The sequence below is a fragment of the Trachypithecus francoisi genome, unplaced genomic scaffold (genome assembly GCF_009764315.1).
Source record: "Trachypithecus francoisi isolate TF-2019V2 unplaced genomic scaffold, Tfra_2.0 Lachesis_group20, whole genome shotgun sequence".
In the NCBI taxonomy this organism is placed as follows: Eukaryota; Metazoa; Chordata; class Mammalia; order Primates; family Cercopithecidae; genus Trachypithecus; species Trachypithecus francoisi.
The window spans coordinates 11,559,114-11,575,749 of record NW_022681466.1 but is presented as its reverse complement, the minus strand read 5'-3'; the positions used below and the strand labels follow the sequence as shown (position 1 = coordinate 11,575,749).

The window sequence follows — 16,636 nt, the reverse complement described above, 5'->3', positions numbered from 1 at the left end:
CCCGCCCGAGCCCAACGCCGCGCCGGGGCCCACCACCGGCGGCCGTGAGGGTTTCCACCCGAATCTCCCCGGCGAGCTGGGCGCCCCCACTACGGATCCGCGACGCAGTCCACCCGCTGCAGGCCCGAGAGAGGACCCGTGTTCGTCCTTTTCATTCGAGGCGGGGCTGTTGTAGCGACGCCACCCGGACTGGAGGCCCCTCGCGGCCCCCAGCCTGTTGCCAGGGGATTCAGGGCCGCACGCCGCTCAGAGTCTCAGCGTCCCAGTCTGCCGATACCCGCAACCGCCACGAAACGCCACCAACTCTGGAAATCCACCCCCACCCCCTTCCGTACCTTTTATAAGGAACCGGGTGCCCCGCCCTCAACGAGATCCCGCGGGAACTGCATTTGGCGCGAGAGCAGAAACACCTTATTTTCCCTGCGGCAAACGCCCAGTTCCCTTTCAAGTGACGAAGAGTGCCCCGCCCCAGAGGCGTGGCCGCCTCTCGCGCACGTACGCACGCACATACGCACGTACGCACGTCTCACGCTTTCTCACGCTAAGGCGTCAGTTGTCGGCAGCGGCAGCGAGAGGAGCTGGGTGGTGCTTTACGCTGCGGCGCGCGCTGTGCTCTTCCGCGGACTCTAAATCATGGCGACCACGGCCACGATGGCGACCTCGGGCTCGGCGCGAAAGCGTCTGCTCAAAGAGGAAGACATGACCAAAGTGGAATTCGAGACCAGCGAGGAGGTGGATGTGACCCCCACGTTCGACACCATGGGCCTGCGGGAGGACCTACTGCGGGGCATCTACGCTTACGGTGAGTGGGCGCGGGCCGCGGGGGCTAGCCGGCGGCGAGCCGGGGGCTGAGGGCCCGACTGGTGACTCCCGGGCCGGCCCTGCGCTCCGGAGGTCGTGGTCAGGGTCGAGGCTCGGGGGCCAGTGACGTGCGACCCCCACCCCCACCCCTGCCCTCACGCCTGGCTGTGTCGGCGCGTTCGGTGTGTGTCCCCTGTGCAGAGCTCGGCGCTGGGTCCGTCGGGGCCTGCAGCCGCTTCGAGGCACCTCGGAGTCGTTCATTCAGCAGATAACTGTTTTGTACCTACTAACTTTTCTACGTACTGGGGTTTTGGCGGTAAACCAGATGGGTTTGCGCCTTTACGGGTTTTGAATTTCCTTTGGGGGGACAGCATACGGTCAGGTTGCCCCGTCAGTGGTTGTTGCTAGGAAGAACCCGAAGCTAGGTAATTGAATAGAGTGGGACTAGGAAGGAGGAGAGAATTAGTGAAGCAGAGAGGTAAGGGGGTTCACAGGAGGGGTGCCATTTGAGCAGAGGTGTGGATGAAGGAGACTTTTAGGAGAGGAGGGAAGAGCAGTTGGGGCAGAAGGAACAGCTGGTGCCAGGGCCTTGCAGCCCTTAGCCAGCTGCATTCCAGGAACTGAAAGAAGTCCCCTGTGGTGGGATTTTGGAGAGCTAGTCAGGGGCCAGATCTAGCAAAGACGTATAGGGTGACGAATAATTTGAATTTCATTTGGAAATCTAGTGGGAAGCCACTGGAATGTCGTAAGTAGCTATGTGACACGATCACATTTACAGCTTTAAAGATTGTTCTGGGTGTCTGTGAATTTCAGGTGAGGTGAGGCAGGGCAGGAGAGGAGACAGAAGAGTTGGGAGCTTTTGCTCCAGTTCAGGGAAGAGAAGATTGTGCTGTCTTGGAGATGGAGTACCAGGGAACTGACAGCATTGGCTGATGGATTGAATGTGAGTGACAGAAGAAGGAGCGTTAGAGTGTTTTGAGTAACTGGTGGTTGATGCTGCAAACATTTGGCTAGGTAGGCAGCACTCCAGAGAGTCAGAATCAGGAGCTGTCTCTTGGTATGTTTGAAAGATCTGTGGAAGTTGAGAGAGAGCCTGGAGAAGAGGTTGGGTTGGGCACATAGATGGGAATGACCAGCGTCTGGGGTAAATGGCCTGTGTTTAATGCTTGGGTCAGGGACATTTTTTATCCTGTAGTTCTCTTTTCTTTTTTTCTGACAGTCCTGCTCTGTCACCAAAGCTGGACTGTAGTGGCATGATCTCGGCTCACTGCAACTTCTGCCTCTGGGGCTCAAGCGATTCCTTTGCCTCAGTCTCCCGAGTAGCCGACCACCATGCCCTACTAGTTTTTGTATTTTTAGTAGGGATGGGATTTTGCCATCTTGCCCAGGCTGGTCTTGAACTCCTGACCTCAGTGATCTGCCAGCCTCAGCCTCCCAAAGTGATGGGATTACAGGTGTGAACCACCCCACCTGGTCTTATCCTGTAATTCTTGGTGCCACAACAGTTTGGACAAAGTGAAGTGAAGTTGCTGAGGATGGGTGGTGAGAAAGCATTTCAGCCAGCCTTCCAGTGAGGCTGACAGCCCCACCTGGTTTCCTGGCACTCAGGCGGTCCCTGCCCTAAGACACTGTTGTTAGTTTCCCATCTATGTGCTTGTTCTTCATGAAGAGTTTAAATCATCTGCTATATTTGCTTTTGTGTTAAGATGGGAAATTGTGCTACATTTTCTTTTGTTTCTCATTTTTCGCTATGCCCCAGAACTGAGCAGAGCTACATTAAGAGACGACCAAAAAATAATTGAAATAGAGTTTTGTACATAAAGTTTTATTTACTTACTTGAAAAACACATGGTTCTTCTTCAAAATAGCCTCCCCCTTTGGTGCAGTAGTTGCTTTGCAGGAGAGATGGTATGGTAGTTAGTGAGCTGCATCTAGACAGCAGAACAGCACAGGAGACCCCACATGGTGACCCAAGCAGGTTCAATAGAGTTGTAGACCTGGCAGCAACACATAGACTTCATGCTAGCTAGCAGGAGAGAAGCATGGCTACAGTGACTTTCCTGTTTTATTTATTTATTTATTTATTTAAAAAGTAGTATAGGTTGTTTGTAATCCAGTCAAACCTAAGGAAGTAATCAGAGTAAAAAGTTAGCTTCTTTTAACCCCTCTACTGCAGTAACTGCCAGGAACATTTTGGCACTTACACTTCCAGATGCTGCACACCCAGAAGATTATTATTATTTTTTAACCAAAACTGGTGTCTCTGTATTCTACAATTTGGTGGTTTTTTAAAAATAGAGATTTGTCTTTACAAATAATATCCCATGTTAGTTTAGAAATCCCCTTAGTCCAATTCATTGAGCCCCTGGGTTTTGAGAGCTTGCTGTGTTGAATACTGGGTTAGGCTGGAGGACAGGTTCGAAAAGCAAATCATGTCTGCCCCTGAGGAGCTCACGGTACAGGGTTTCTGTGCTGTCATTGTAGTGAGAGCTGTTTTTTGTTTTTATTTGCAGGTTTTGAAAAACCATCAGCAATCCAGCAACGAGCAATCAAGCAGATCATCAAAGGGAGAGATGTCATCGCGCAGTAAGTTGTCCTGGGGTGCGGCGCAGGGCTGGATGCAAATTTGGGCAGCGCAGTGCAGTTAGATGCTCTGGGATGACCGTTTCCCTCAGCTGCTACACACTCAGTACCAACACTTGCCCTGACTTTAGCCACAGGGTTTAATACTTTTTAAATTTCTGTTCTCTACTATAGAAAGCTTTCATTTTCTTTTTGAGACGGAGTCTCGCTGTGTCACCCAGGCTGGAGCGCAGTGGCGCCATCTCGGCTCACTGCAACCTTTGCCTCTCGGTTTCAAGCGATTCTCCTGCCTCAGCCTCCCAAGTAGCTGGGATTACAGGCGCCTGCCACCACGCCCGGCTAGTTTTTGTATTTTTAGTAGAGATGGGGTTTCATCATGTTGATCAGGCCGGTCTCAAACTCCTGACCTCAGGTGATCCACCCTCCTTGGCCTCCTAAAGTGCTTGGATTACAGGCGTGAGTTACTGTGCCCAGCCAAGGCTTTCATTTTCTTAGCCAGCTTTGCTTAGTGGTTTGCTGGCAGGTGGAGTTGTATATAACACAATTTCGGAAAACAGACTGCTTTTCCTCTGCTGTCACACCACAACAGTCATCAGCACAGAAGAAGACTTGTGGTGTGGGGGTTTTCCAGCTGGGTGTCCTCTAGTTCAGCTCATACCATCTGCCTGGAGACAGGCCATATCCCCCAGGTTGAAGGCTCAGTCCCCTCAACTACCCTCTTTTCAGGCATCAGTTATAAGTTTGGACGTCTGGAACTTCTGACCAAGCAGCTTCAGGTTGGGGTTCCACGATCCCCATTTTAGGTTGGATTGATTTGCTGGAACAGCAGCTCAAAGAACTCAGGGAAACACATTTAGCGGTTTATTATAAAGGGTACTGCAAAGGACACAGCTGTGGGGGTGGGGGGGCAGCCTCCCAGAACCTCCTTGTGTTCCACTGTCTATGTTCAGCCATCCAGAAGCTCTTCGAACTCGGTCCTCTTGGGTTTCTATGGAAAATTCCATGAGGTCAGCATTCTTTCCCCCGCCCAGGGAATAGGGCAGGAGCTTTTCTAGGATAATACCATAATGCTTTTTAAAAAAATTTTTTTTAATTTAAATTTTTTACTTTTTTTGAGACAGGATCTTACTCTGTCTCCCAGGTTGGAGTGCAGTCGTGTGATTACAGCTCACAGCAGCCTCAACCTCCCAGACTCAAGTGATTCTCCTGCCTCGGCCTCCCAGGTAGCTGGGACTAGAGGCACACATCACCATTTAAGTATTGTATTTTCTATAGAGACAGGGTTTCCTTGTGTTGCCCAGGCTGCTCTCAAACTCCTGGCAGTCTCCCTGCCTTGGCTTCCCAAAGGCTTGGGATTACAGGTGTGAGCCACTGTGCCCAGCCTAAACATTTTTTGTGTTAAGATATGGGGCCTCACCTCGTCACCCGGGGGAATGCAGTGGTGTGGTCATAGCTCACTGCAGCCTCTGACTCCAAGGAATCGTCCCACCTCAACCTCCCAAGTAGCTGGGACTGTCAGAATGTGCCGCCATTCCTGATTCGTTTTTTGTTTTGTTTAGAAATGGGGTCTCTTCCTGTATTGCCCAGGCTGGTCTCGAATTCCTGGCTTCAACCAGTCCTGCCTCTGCGTCCCAGAGTGTTGGGAATACAGGCCTGAGCCACCATGCCGTGAATGAGGGTCTCTATGACTTAAAATCTGAAAGGCAGGGAAGATGAGGGCCCTGCTGTGGGGCAGGCGAAGGGAGAGCAGACGGCCAGAGAGACTGTTTCCTGAGGCCCAACAAACCCATCAGTTTAGTAAGACTAACAAGGGCTGTGGGAGCTGTGAGCTAGGAACTGTGAATGAAAACCTGTGTCTAGCCATATCTCCTAGCACCACAAATCCTCTTTTAATAGCTTTATTCCTCGTTTGCCTAATTTCAAAAAAGACTCATTTACACAAAAATTTCTTTGGAGGAGAGAGTGAGTCCAAAATCCTAGAAGGAAAAGAGTTGTATTTAGATAAAGGGGCGTCCTCCTTTTTCTGACACCTATGAAACACCTCTTGAAGTGACAGAGTCTGTGGCTCCATAGCCCCCCATGCAGAAGCCGTATCTACTCTCATCATGGACACAACAAGCTGTGACACTGGGCCTGAGTCCCGCCTCCTTGCAGTTAAGATGTTATTGGGTACGGGGGCTTCTTGGAAGAAGGTACAGAAGTGCCTCTGGAGCCCAGGCCTTGGAGTGCCGCTGTGGCGTGGCCTGTCCTCCCTCTAATCCCACTGCTCTTGTTGCCTTCAATAGGTCTCAGTCCGGCACAGGCAAAACAGCCACCTTCAGTATCTCAGTCCTCCAGTGTTTGGATATTCAGGTAATTTGCCATTCTTAAAACAGACTGTTCTGTAATTCTAGGAAATACCTGCTTTTTCTTCTGTAACTACAGTGTTCAAAAAGTACAATTTAAAATTTTCTAGTATGTATTGACTCAGCAAATTTTTACACAGAGTCTTAGTTGTACACTAATATTTGCACTAATATTCTGTCATGATTCTCTATTTAACTAGAGGAAGTTCTTGTCTGCAAACGAGGATCCTGACACATTAAGTTATGGCTGGATTTGCAATTTAAATGACATTAAGATTTGCTAACCTCTGTAAGAGATGAGAAGTATGATTGAGATACTATTTCTCATATAGAGCTCAGTGTGAATTACTACAATCCACCTTGATAATACTGAGAATTCTCTATTTTCTGATAAATTATTTCACCAGGTTCGTGAAACTCAAGCTTTGATCTTGGCTCCCACAAGAGAGTTAGCTGTGCAGATCCAGAAGGTGAGATGGCTAAAGACAGCAGTGTCCGATTTGCAAGTACTGCTTTTGTGATTTAGTTGTGAAATACTGACTTATTTATTTAATCCATTCCTGCTTTCTGATACCTCAAAATTTTCTTCCTGATTTACATTTTGCCATGAATCGTTACATAAATCGCCGGTTTGTATTAATTCATTTTTGGCTTCTGTGCTCTCCGTAGTTTTTTACAGCCTTAGAAATGTAGATTTTTCAGTGAAAAAAATCCATTTTAATAAAAATAGATTAGACCGAGGTGGGTGGATCACCTGAGGTCAGGAGTTTGAGACCAGCCTGGTCAACATGGTGAAACCCTGTCTCTACTAAAAATATAAAAAATTAGCTGGGCGTGGTGGCAGGTGCCTGTAATCCCAGCTACTCGGGAGGCTGAGCAGGAGAGTCACTTGAACCCGGGAGGCAGAAGTTGCAGTGAGCTGAGATTGCGCCATTGTACTCCAGCCTGGGCAACAACAGTGAAACTCCATCTCAAAAAAAATAAATTGTACCCATTTTATACTTACATAATATAAAGATGTATATTTACAAAGATGTACATTAAGATGTTAATGTTGGTTTCTTTGGTGGATGGGATTATGAATTTTATATGTTGTTTTCTGTTAATGGTATAACTTTTGTAATAAGAAACCAGCAGGCCGGTCGCCGTGGCTCATACCCGTAATTCCAGCACTTTGGGAGGCTGAGGCAGGCGGATCATGAGGTCGGGAGATCGAGACCATCCTGGCTAACACTGTGAAACCCCATCTCTACTAAAAATAAAAAAAACAAAATTTGCCAGGTGTGCTGGTGGGCGCCTGTAGTCCCAGCTACTCAGGAGGCTGAGGTGGGAGAATAATGTGAACCTGGGAGGCGGAGCTTGCAGTGAGCCAAGATCACACCACTGCACTCCAGCCTGGGCGACAGAGCAAGACTCCGTCTCAAAAAAAAAAAAAAAAAAGAAACCAGCAAAATTAACTTGATTTTGTCAGAGAAAAGAGCAGGCGAATTTTGTGTTTTCAAGATAATAATGGCATAAATAATAATTGGTCCTCATCTTGGAGTAGAAACAATCTTTCTTTTTGGAAACCATGGATGTTTCTCTCTCCCACCCTGGACGTGAACCTGTGCTTTGATTTAGGGGCTGCTCGCTCTCGGCGACTACATGAATGTCCAGTGCCATGCCTGCATTGGAGGCACCAATGTTGGGGAGGACATCAGGAAACTGGATTATGGACAGCATGTTGTCGCGGGCACTCCAGGGCGTGTTTTTGGTAAGCACTTTTGTCACTAAAAATGGTACTGCCAGTAGTATTTGTAAGACGCACTTAAATGGTACAGGACAGCTTTCAATTTGGTGGGCCGCATGGTAGACTTTTGCACCTGATCACTTGCCGGAGGTAGAGGGAAGGTCTCTGGAACACTGAGACCAGCTGGAATGATGAGCTCTTTCCTGGGAGCCTCAGGTGTGATTATTTCAAAATCTCATGTTATAGATATGATTTGTCATAATTATTTCAAAATCTCATGTCATAGATATGATTCGTCGCAGAAGCTTAAGGACACGTGCTATCAAAATGTTGGTTTTGGATGAAGCTGATGAAATGTTGAATAAAGGTATGAGTAACAAGAATTACTTTTCTACTGACGTAATTCTTAGTTCTTAAATTTTCACAGTGTAAAATTGAAACAGCCAATGAATGTTCTGAATGTGAGTAGTGTTTTCATTGTGGAAAAATAGCTGTGCCTTGGTGGCAATTATGAACAGAAATTCCTACCTTGATTTTATTTATTCATTTTTTGAGGCAGGGTCTTGCTCTGTTGCCCAGCCTGGAGTGAGCACAGTGGCATGATCATGGCTCACTATAGCTTTGGCCTCCTGGGCTCCAGCAGTCCTCCTGCCTCAGCCTTGTGGGTAGTTGTGGCTAAAGATGCGTGCCACACATCTTCAGGGAAGTGGCTCACCATGGCTTGAACTGGATGGGGTGGGAGGGAAGTGCAAGAGATGAACCCTGAGCTGCGTATCCAGGGCTGCAGTGAGAAGGCCTGTTTGACCCACAGTTTTTATGCAGCGGCATTGATCCAGGTGAGGTGGTAGCCTCACCCACGTGGCAGTGGGGATCCAAAGCAAGGGTTGGATTGAAGGAAGGGGAGGTTTGAGGGAAGGTTGAGGGCTGGTGGCTGGCCCATCTGCCACCCCCACCACCCCCCAGGGAAGCCTTCCTAACTCAGGAGGGTCCCAGGCGTGTCGCTAGGCTGGCACACGGGTGGTACACAGGTGGTAAGGTAGATGGCAGGTGAGGGCGGATCTGGGAGTCAGGTGGCATAGCTACTTCACACTTGACATATCTTAGCTTTTAGGTGCCTTGGTACACCCTTAGTCTATCACATGCTTGGAAGGGTCTGGCCTCAGCTGCGTGTCCACAGCCCCCTGGGTAGAGCCAGGTAATGGGGTCCATGAACCCCAGGAACATGTGGGCCAAGTGGAAGAGCATACAGCTGGGAGACTGGGGCGGGGGGGACCTAGGAAGCACAGAGTATGTCTCATGGAGAGGTGGGACAGAGCCCAGGGAGGACACGGGGTCAGCAGCCACCAGGGGCCTGGCAGGGGTGGGTGGGTGGGTCAGCACTGGAAGGGGGTCCTAGAGCCTCCTAGGGATCCTGTGAGACCAGTTTCTGTTGAGTGCTCAGAGCCAACTCCAGGCTCCTCCGTGGAGGCCTGATGTGGTGGTGGCAGGACGGAGAAGGAGCGTGTGGTGTGGTTGACAGAAGGCTCGGCCGAGGGGAAGCAGACTTGAGGGTGGAGGAGCTTTTATCAAAGTTGGAAGAAACGTGGACATAACTCATAGGCCCATTCAAGACAGACAAACTCATGGGCCAAGGTCAAGGCTGTCTGTCAGGATGTCCATTGTCAGACAGCCTAGAGTCAGGACCACGCGGCCCACTGGGGCAGTGGCTGCCCAGAGCGGCTGCGGAGTAGCAGAGTGCAGGTGCCAGTGACTTTGTCATCGAGGCCTTTAATCCTGGGCTCGGGGCTAAAGACCCAGAAGTAAACCCAGGCAGAGCTGTGAGACTGCAAGCTGAGTGGCTAGAGAAACGAGTTCAGAGGAGCAAGGAGGGAAGGTGGTGCCGCTCCGGGAAGGACATGGCCCACGGCGGGTTATGGAGCAGTGGAGGGCAACACCAGCAGGGCCCCGACCTCCTACAAATGCCTTTCATGTTCTTTTGTTATATATGCAAATACATACTTATTAAGGAGACATAGTTATTAAAAAGGAGTAAAAATCACAAAATAAGGCTGAGCTTGGTGGCTCACACTTATAATCCAGACACCTTGGGAAGCCAAGACGGGAGTGTCATTGAGACCAGGTGTTCAGGACCAGTCAGGGCAACAGGGAGAAACGTATTCTCTACTAAAAAATTAAAAATTAAAAATTAGCAGAGTGTGGTGGCATGGGCCAGTCCCAGGTACTTGGGTGGCTGAGGTGGGAGGATCACTTCAGTCCAGGAGTTGGAGGCCACCATGAGCGGTGATTGTGCCATCCTGGGTGGCAGAACAAGCCTATCTTAAAAAATATTGCAAAATACGTGCGTGGTATTATGATACATATACATATATACGCTATGCATCTATGCACCAGCTCCGGGTAGGGAGTTGCAGAGTTCACTGGAGGGCACTGCATTCCTGTCTCCTGCTTGGTGGGCAGGAAAAAGCCCCATACCCCAGTCACTCACAAAAGCCATCTCCTGTGTTGATGATTGTGTTGGTGTGAGAGCAGAGGAAAAACCTAGTTTGAGAGTTTTTCCTAAAACAATGTTTCCAGACTTTCTGTACATAGCTGTAGTTAATAGACGTGGAATCACATGTATTTGGTTTGATAATCTGCCTTTTTAAAAATGCATCTGTCCATGATAAGTATTCTGTGGCCTGTTTAACGGCGATAAGGTATTCTATTGGAGGGATGTTCCATAATATATTTCTTGGTTGTGTAGGCTATTTTCCATTCTTTTTTTTTTTTTTTTTTTTTTGAGGCGGAGTCTCGCTCTGTTGCCCGGACTGGAGTGCAGTGGCCAGATCTCAGCTCACTGCAAGCTCCGCCTCCCGGGTTCACACCATTCTCCTGCCTCAGCCTCCCGAGTAGCTGAGACTACAGGCGCCCGCCACCTCGCCCGGCTAGTTTTTGTATTTTTAGTAGAGACGGGGTTTCACCGTGCCAGCCAGGATGGTCTTGATCTCCTGACCTCGTGATCCACCCGTCTCGGCCTCCCAAAATGCTGGGATTACAGGCTTGAGCCACCGCGCCCGGCCGTTATTTTCATTCTTTTTTTTTTTTTTTTTTTTTTTTTTGAGACGGAGTCTCGCTCTGTCGCCCAGGCTGGAGTGCAGTGGCCGGATCTCAGCTCACTGCAAGCTCCGCCTCCGGGTTTACGCCATTCTCTCGCCTCAGCCTCCCGAGTAGCTGGGACTATAGGCGCCCGCCATCTCGCCCGGCTATTTTTTGTATATTTTAGTAGAGACGGGGTTTCACCGTGTTAGCCAGGATGGTCTCGATCTCCTGACCTCGTGATCCGCCCGTCTCGGCCTCCCAAAGTGCTGGGATTACAGGCTTGAGCCACCGCGCCCGGCCTATTTTCATTCTTTAAGATAAATTGGAGGGTGGGCACAGTGGCTCACACCTGTAATCCCAGCACTTTGGGAGGCCGAGGTGGGAGGATCACCTGAGGTCAGGAGTTCAAGACCAGCCTGGCCAACATGGCAAAACTCCGTCTCTATTAAAAATACAAAAATAAGCCAGGTGTGGTGGTGGGTGGTAATGTGCGCCCATAATCCCAACTACCCGGAAGACTGAGCCAGGAGAATTGCTGGAACCCGGGAGGGGGAGGTGCAAGGAGCCAAGATTGCCCCACTGCACTGCAGCCTGGGCAGTAGAGCAAGACTCTATCTCAAACACACACACACACACACACTCACGCACACAAAGATAAATGGGTAGGATTCGGATGTGCACTTTCTTGGATTTTCGTAGGTGTTCTGCTGGAGTGGGGACCTCTAGGTGAGAGCCGTTGTTCTTAGAATAGTGATTGGGAAATGCATGGTGATGTGTCACTTCAGATTCACTGTGAGGGTCTGTGGCAGGCCCCCCAGCGTCTTCATAAGGGCATCAGGTGGGTGGTGAGGAAGTGCTTTGTTCTCAGCACTCACCAGCGGCGCCCGTGGGCATCCTCTCAGCCACATCTCGGGCCTCTGGTTCCAGCAGTTCTTTGGGGGCCTGCGCTCTGAGCACCTCACATCCCTCCCCTCCTCCTTCTAGGGCCCTTTATTGGACCCCCTGCTCCTCATTGAGGTTAAAGGTTCGGTGACCACACTCAGTTTCTGTGGTGGCTGAGGAAGCCCTGGGTTGTGGGTGGCTCTTTGTGCTTCTGGCACTTAGGGCACGGGTCCTCACAGTGAGGGGCACAGGCCGGGAGCATCCTTGTCACCTGGGGACTTGTAGAAATGCAGAATCTCTGGCCGCATACGATTTCTGGAGTCAGAGCCTCCAGTTCATTAACTGGCCCTGTGGTGAGGAGGCTGGGCCCCTGCCTGCTCCTGGCTCCCTTCTCCTTTGCCAAGATCTGCCCGGGCCTGGCAGAGAGTGCGTGTGTGCTGGCTCCTGTGTTGATTCTGCCTGTGCCATGTTAAATAACGTGAATAAGTGGGCAGCATTTTTCACTGGGAGATTTTCTGTAACAAGATGTCTGGGTTCTCTTTAAAATGTGGCAGGTCTGGGCACAGTGGATGCCAATCTCACAGGACAGTGGCAGGTGGAAGTGAGTCGGGACTGCGCCGCAGGCATCTGAGATTGTGGGTGACTCAGGCCAGCCTCTCTATTGCTTTTTATTTGGCGTCTAGGACTCTCGGGGTGGGTTTCTTGATCCCTAGAGCACTTCAGATTGAAGAAGCACCAGAGGAAAACCAGATTCCCTCAACCAGATAACACTCCGGGGGGCGGGGAGTAGGGACGGAGAGAGCGCGTGGATGTGGCCTGGTTCTGTAAAAGTGAGATTTCCTGTCAACCATACCTTATCCCCACTCTGCCTCTCACCCAGTGGGAACGCTGGGCGTGCCACCCTAAGCATCCCTTACCTGTCTTGCTCCCTGTCCCAGGTTTCAAAGAGCAGATCTATGACGTGTACAGGTACCTGCCTCCAGCCACACAGGTGGTTCTCATCAGTGCCACGCTGCCACACGAGATTCTGGAGATGACCAACAAGTTCATGACCGACCCAATCCGCATCTTGGTGAAACGGTAGGAGCCCCTCTAGTCGAGTTTACTAAAACACTGGGCCCCATCTATAAATGATTTTATGTCATCATTTCAAAAACTTTTTATAGCCAGGGTGTTGCTGTGTTGCTGAAGCTGGTGTCAAAATCTGGGTCTCAGGCTATCCTCCTGCCTGAGTGTAAAGGAATTTAAAGCATGCAAATTCTTTTAAAATTCCTGTTTTGAAAAACCGAATAGGCTGGGCAACATAGGGAGACCCTATCTCTACAAATAATAAAAGATTAGCCAGGCAGGGCGGCACACGCCTGTAGTCCCAGCTACTCAGGAGGCCGAGGTGGGAGGATCGCTTGAGGCCAGGAGGCTGAGGCTGCAGTGATCGTGCCACTGCACTTCAGCCAGGGCAACAGAGCAAGACCCTGTCTCAAACAAAACAAAACAAAAAAACCCATCTTTTATCATACTCATTGTGGTTTGAACCAATAATTGTAAATTTAAAAATTAGATGATGGTATTTACTTACCAGTGTTTTGTTTAGAATCATATTCCACGTGGTGCATAGTGTGAAATGTTCAGTAGGATACAGAATGGAGACCTGTGTGACGGAAGTGCTGACGGGATGGAGGATAGGGCTGGGGTACTGGGTCTACACCAGATACCACGGTGTGACCTTCTCCACCGGGGTCTCCCTGCATCCTGGCTTGGCCCGCCCTCAAGTCCTAGCTGGAAGAATGAGGATGTAACAGGATTTGTCTTTGACCTTCAGTGATGAATTGACTCTGGAAGGCATCAAGCAATTTTTTGTGGCAGTGGAGAGGGAAGAGTGGAAATTTGACACTCTGTGTGACCTCTACGACACACTGACCATCACTCAGGCAGTCATCTTCTGCAACACCAAAAGAAAGGTAAGAGGCACTGCACGGCCTCCATGTGCTTGAAGGGGAATTGCAGATTGAGTCTCTGAATGACTTAAATCAAGAGTTTTCAGTAAAGGGCCAGTTTGTCCATATTTTAAGCTTTCAGGGTATGTGGTCTCTTGCAAAAGCAGCCGTAGACAATATGCAAACGGTCAGACATGGCTGTGACCATTAAAACTTTATTTACAGAACAGCGATGCCAGCCATTCTTAAAGATTCAGATTTCGGCCGGGCGCGGTGGCTCAAACCTGTAATCCCAGCACTTTGGGAGGCCGAGACGGGCGGATCACAAGGTCAGGAGATCAAGACCATCCTAGTGAACACGTTGAAACCCCGTCTCTACTGAAAAAATACAAAAAAACTAGCCGGGCGAGGTGGCGGCGCCTGTAGTCCCAGCTACTCGGGAGGCTGAGGCAGGAGAATGGCGGGAACCCGGGAGGCGGAGCTTGCAGTGAGCTGAGATCCGGCCACTGCACTCCAGCTGGGGCGACAGAGCGAGACTCCGTCTCAAAACAAAACAAAAAACAAACAAAAATTCAGATTTCGTTGAAGGTGGAACCCAGGCCTGAGTAGTTTTAGATCCCCAGGTGATGATAATGTGGAGGCAGACCTGAGAACTGTCAGCCACTTTCCTGAGAAAGGAAAGGAATTGGGCTACATTCTCACAAGATTGGAATTCAAATTTCAAATGAGAATGAGCACACCTGGCCCCCTCCCCACATAGAGTCATTATGTGGAGAAAATGAAGTAAGAGGGTTTTGTGAGTGCACCCCAACATTTTCTGGGAAAAAGTTTGTGCATCCAGTTAGGATGATTCTGAGTTTTAAGAGCAGTTACTTTGTGAATATTATTACTGGTTCTGCAAATGATGGGGGTAAAATCCCGAATGCACATCTCTGGTTTGGTGTACGAGCTTGCAGTAGCATCTGCTGATTGGATTTGTAGGTGGACTGGCTGACAGAAAAAATGAGAGAAGCCAACTTCACTGTGTCCTCAATGCACGGAGACATGCCCCAGAAAGAGCGGGAGTCCATCATGAAGGAGTTCCGGTCGGGCGCCAGGTGGGTCCGCTGTGCTGTGGCTCTGCCGGTCAGGGTTTGCTAGGCTGTGTGCTAAGCACTTCATATGCACTGCCTGAGGCAGGCCCCAGAGCTGGGGAGATGACGAGCGCCTGCTCTGAAAACTGAGGCCCTGGGTGAGCAGAAAACCTTCCAGTTAATGAGAGGTTCGCTGTGCTCCTGTAATACTTCGGTCGAGGTGATAACTAGCCTTAACTAGCCAGGTTGGCACCTTGGTTACAAGTGTGTGTCTTCTTTTCCAGTAAGTAGGAGTTTTCTGTTCATCGTTTCGATTAGTTTAATTCCACAGTGATCAGGTGTCTTCTCACTGCACCCTCTGCCTCCTGGTTTCAAGTGATTCCCGTGCCTCAGCCTCCTGAGTAGCTGGAATGGCCTTTTCTTTTTTTTTTGCATTTTTAGTAGAGACGGGGTTTCACCATGTTGGCCAGGCTGGTCTCGAACTCCTGACCTCAGGTGATCCGTCCGTCTCAGCCTCCGGCAGTACTGGGATTACAGGTATGAGCTGCCACGCCCAGCCAGAGTTACTGTTCTTAATTTGTTGCTAGGCAAAAGTAAAGTATTTTTCCCAATTATTGGTTTAGGACCGACTAAACAAGTTAAAGGTACTATAGTAAGAGATGTCTATTTTTTTAATCTGATGGAGCACACGATCGAAGTAACTAAATCCACCAACAGCCCCTCTGCACAGGGATTTCTGGTGCTGTCCCTGAGGCTTCATGTTTGCAGACAGACCGGTGTGAGGGGGGAATCTCTCATATTTTGAACTTGTAGCCAGGATTCCTCAAAATTAGCAATGGAAGCAAGTCCAGTCTTACACTTGCATGAGTAATTTAATCGCCTCAAACACACTTTCTGTTTTGCAGCCGAGTGCTTATTTCTACAGACGTCTGGGCCAGGGGGTTGGATGTCCCTCAGGTGTCCCTCATCATCAACTATGATCTCCCCAATAACAGAGAATTGTACATACACAGGTAGGATGCAAGCTCTCATTGACTTCACTTCTGTGACATATTTACTAAATCTTGATTGCTATATATACTAACTGTAATATTGTTTTATTCCTGAAGAATTGGGAGATCAGGTCGATACGGCCGGAAGGGTGTCGCCATTAACTTTGTAAAGAACGATGACATCCGCATCCTCAGAGATATCGAGCAGTACTATTCCACTCAGATCGATGAGATGCCTATGAACGGTAGGAAATCGTCCAGCTCTACTGGAACTGTAGCGAGAACATCCCTATTTTTAGTTTGGGCCCTTGAGTTTGTTTTTTTTTGAGACAAAGTTTTGCTCTGTCACCCAGGCTGGAGTACAGTGGCGCAATTTTGGCTTACTGCAACTTTTGCCTCCTGGGTTCAAGCAATTCTCCTGCCTCAGCCTCCTGAGTAGCGGGGATTGCAGATACGTGCACTGTAGCCAGCTAATTTTTGTATTTTTAGTAGAGATGGGGTTTCACCATGTTGGCCAGGCTGGTCTTGAACTCCTAGCCTGAGATAATTTGTCCACCTTGGCCTCCCAAAGTGCCGGGATTACAGGTGTGAGCCACTATGCCTGGCCTGTTTTTTGTTTTGAGAAGTCTGTTGTGAGGTTTTAGTTAAATTTACGTTACAAATTTTCATTTTTTTTTTTTTTTGTATTGTTCCTTAATCTGTTTGTTTCTTCACTTTCAGTTGCTGATCTGATCTGAAGCAGATCGATGGGATGAGTGGAGGCTGTTCACCTGTTCTGTACTCCTGTTTGGAAGTATTTAGGTCCAGCTTCTATTTAATGGGGTTTATATGGACTCTCTTCTCATAAACAGCCTCCTGTCTCCCTCCAGAGAGGATGTGGGGATTCTGCTCTCTTTTATTATTTACATGTAAATAATACATTGTTCTAAGTCTTTTTCATTAAAAATTTAAAATTTTTCCCATAAACTCTATATTTCTAAGATGCCACCAGCTTCTCTAGTAACTTACTGTGTAGTCTTGGGTCATTTCACTCACTTTTCTAATTTTTCTTTTTTTTTGTTTGAGACGGAGTCTCCCTCTGTTGCCCAGGCTGGAGTGCAGTGGCACGATCTCAGCTCACTGCAAGCTCCACCTCCTGGGTTCACGTCATTCTCCTGCCTCAGTCTCCTGAGTAGCTGGGACTACAGGCACCCGCCACCGTGCCCGGCTAATTTTTTTG

General features: G+C 49.1%; 1 protein-coding gene across 1 annotated transcript; it reads left to right on the top strand.

Moving 5' to 3' along the window:
• The first annotated feature begins 458 nt into the window (after positions 1 to 458).
• On the top strand, positions 459 to 16,404 carry EIF4A3 (eukaryotic translation initiation factor 4A3). The gene is made up of 12 exons (XM_033182502.1): positions 459 to 802; positions 3,315 to 3,387; positions 5,670 to 5,736; positions 6,137 to 6,199; positions 7,350 to 7,482; positions 7,745 to 7,825; positions 12,357 to 12,498; positions 13,238 to 13,376; positions 14,334 to 14,449; positions 15,331 to 15,438; positions 15,535 to 15,662; positions 16,138 to 16,404. Exons 1-12 carry the CDS (start codon positions 634 to 636, stop codon positions 16,152 to 16,154), a joined length of 1,236 nt encoding a protein of 411 aa, XP_033038393.1. The 5' UTR covers positions 459 to 633; the 3' UTR covers positions 16,155 to 16,404.
• Positions 16,405 to 16,636: the final 232 nt, after the last annotated feature.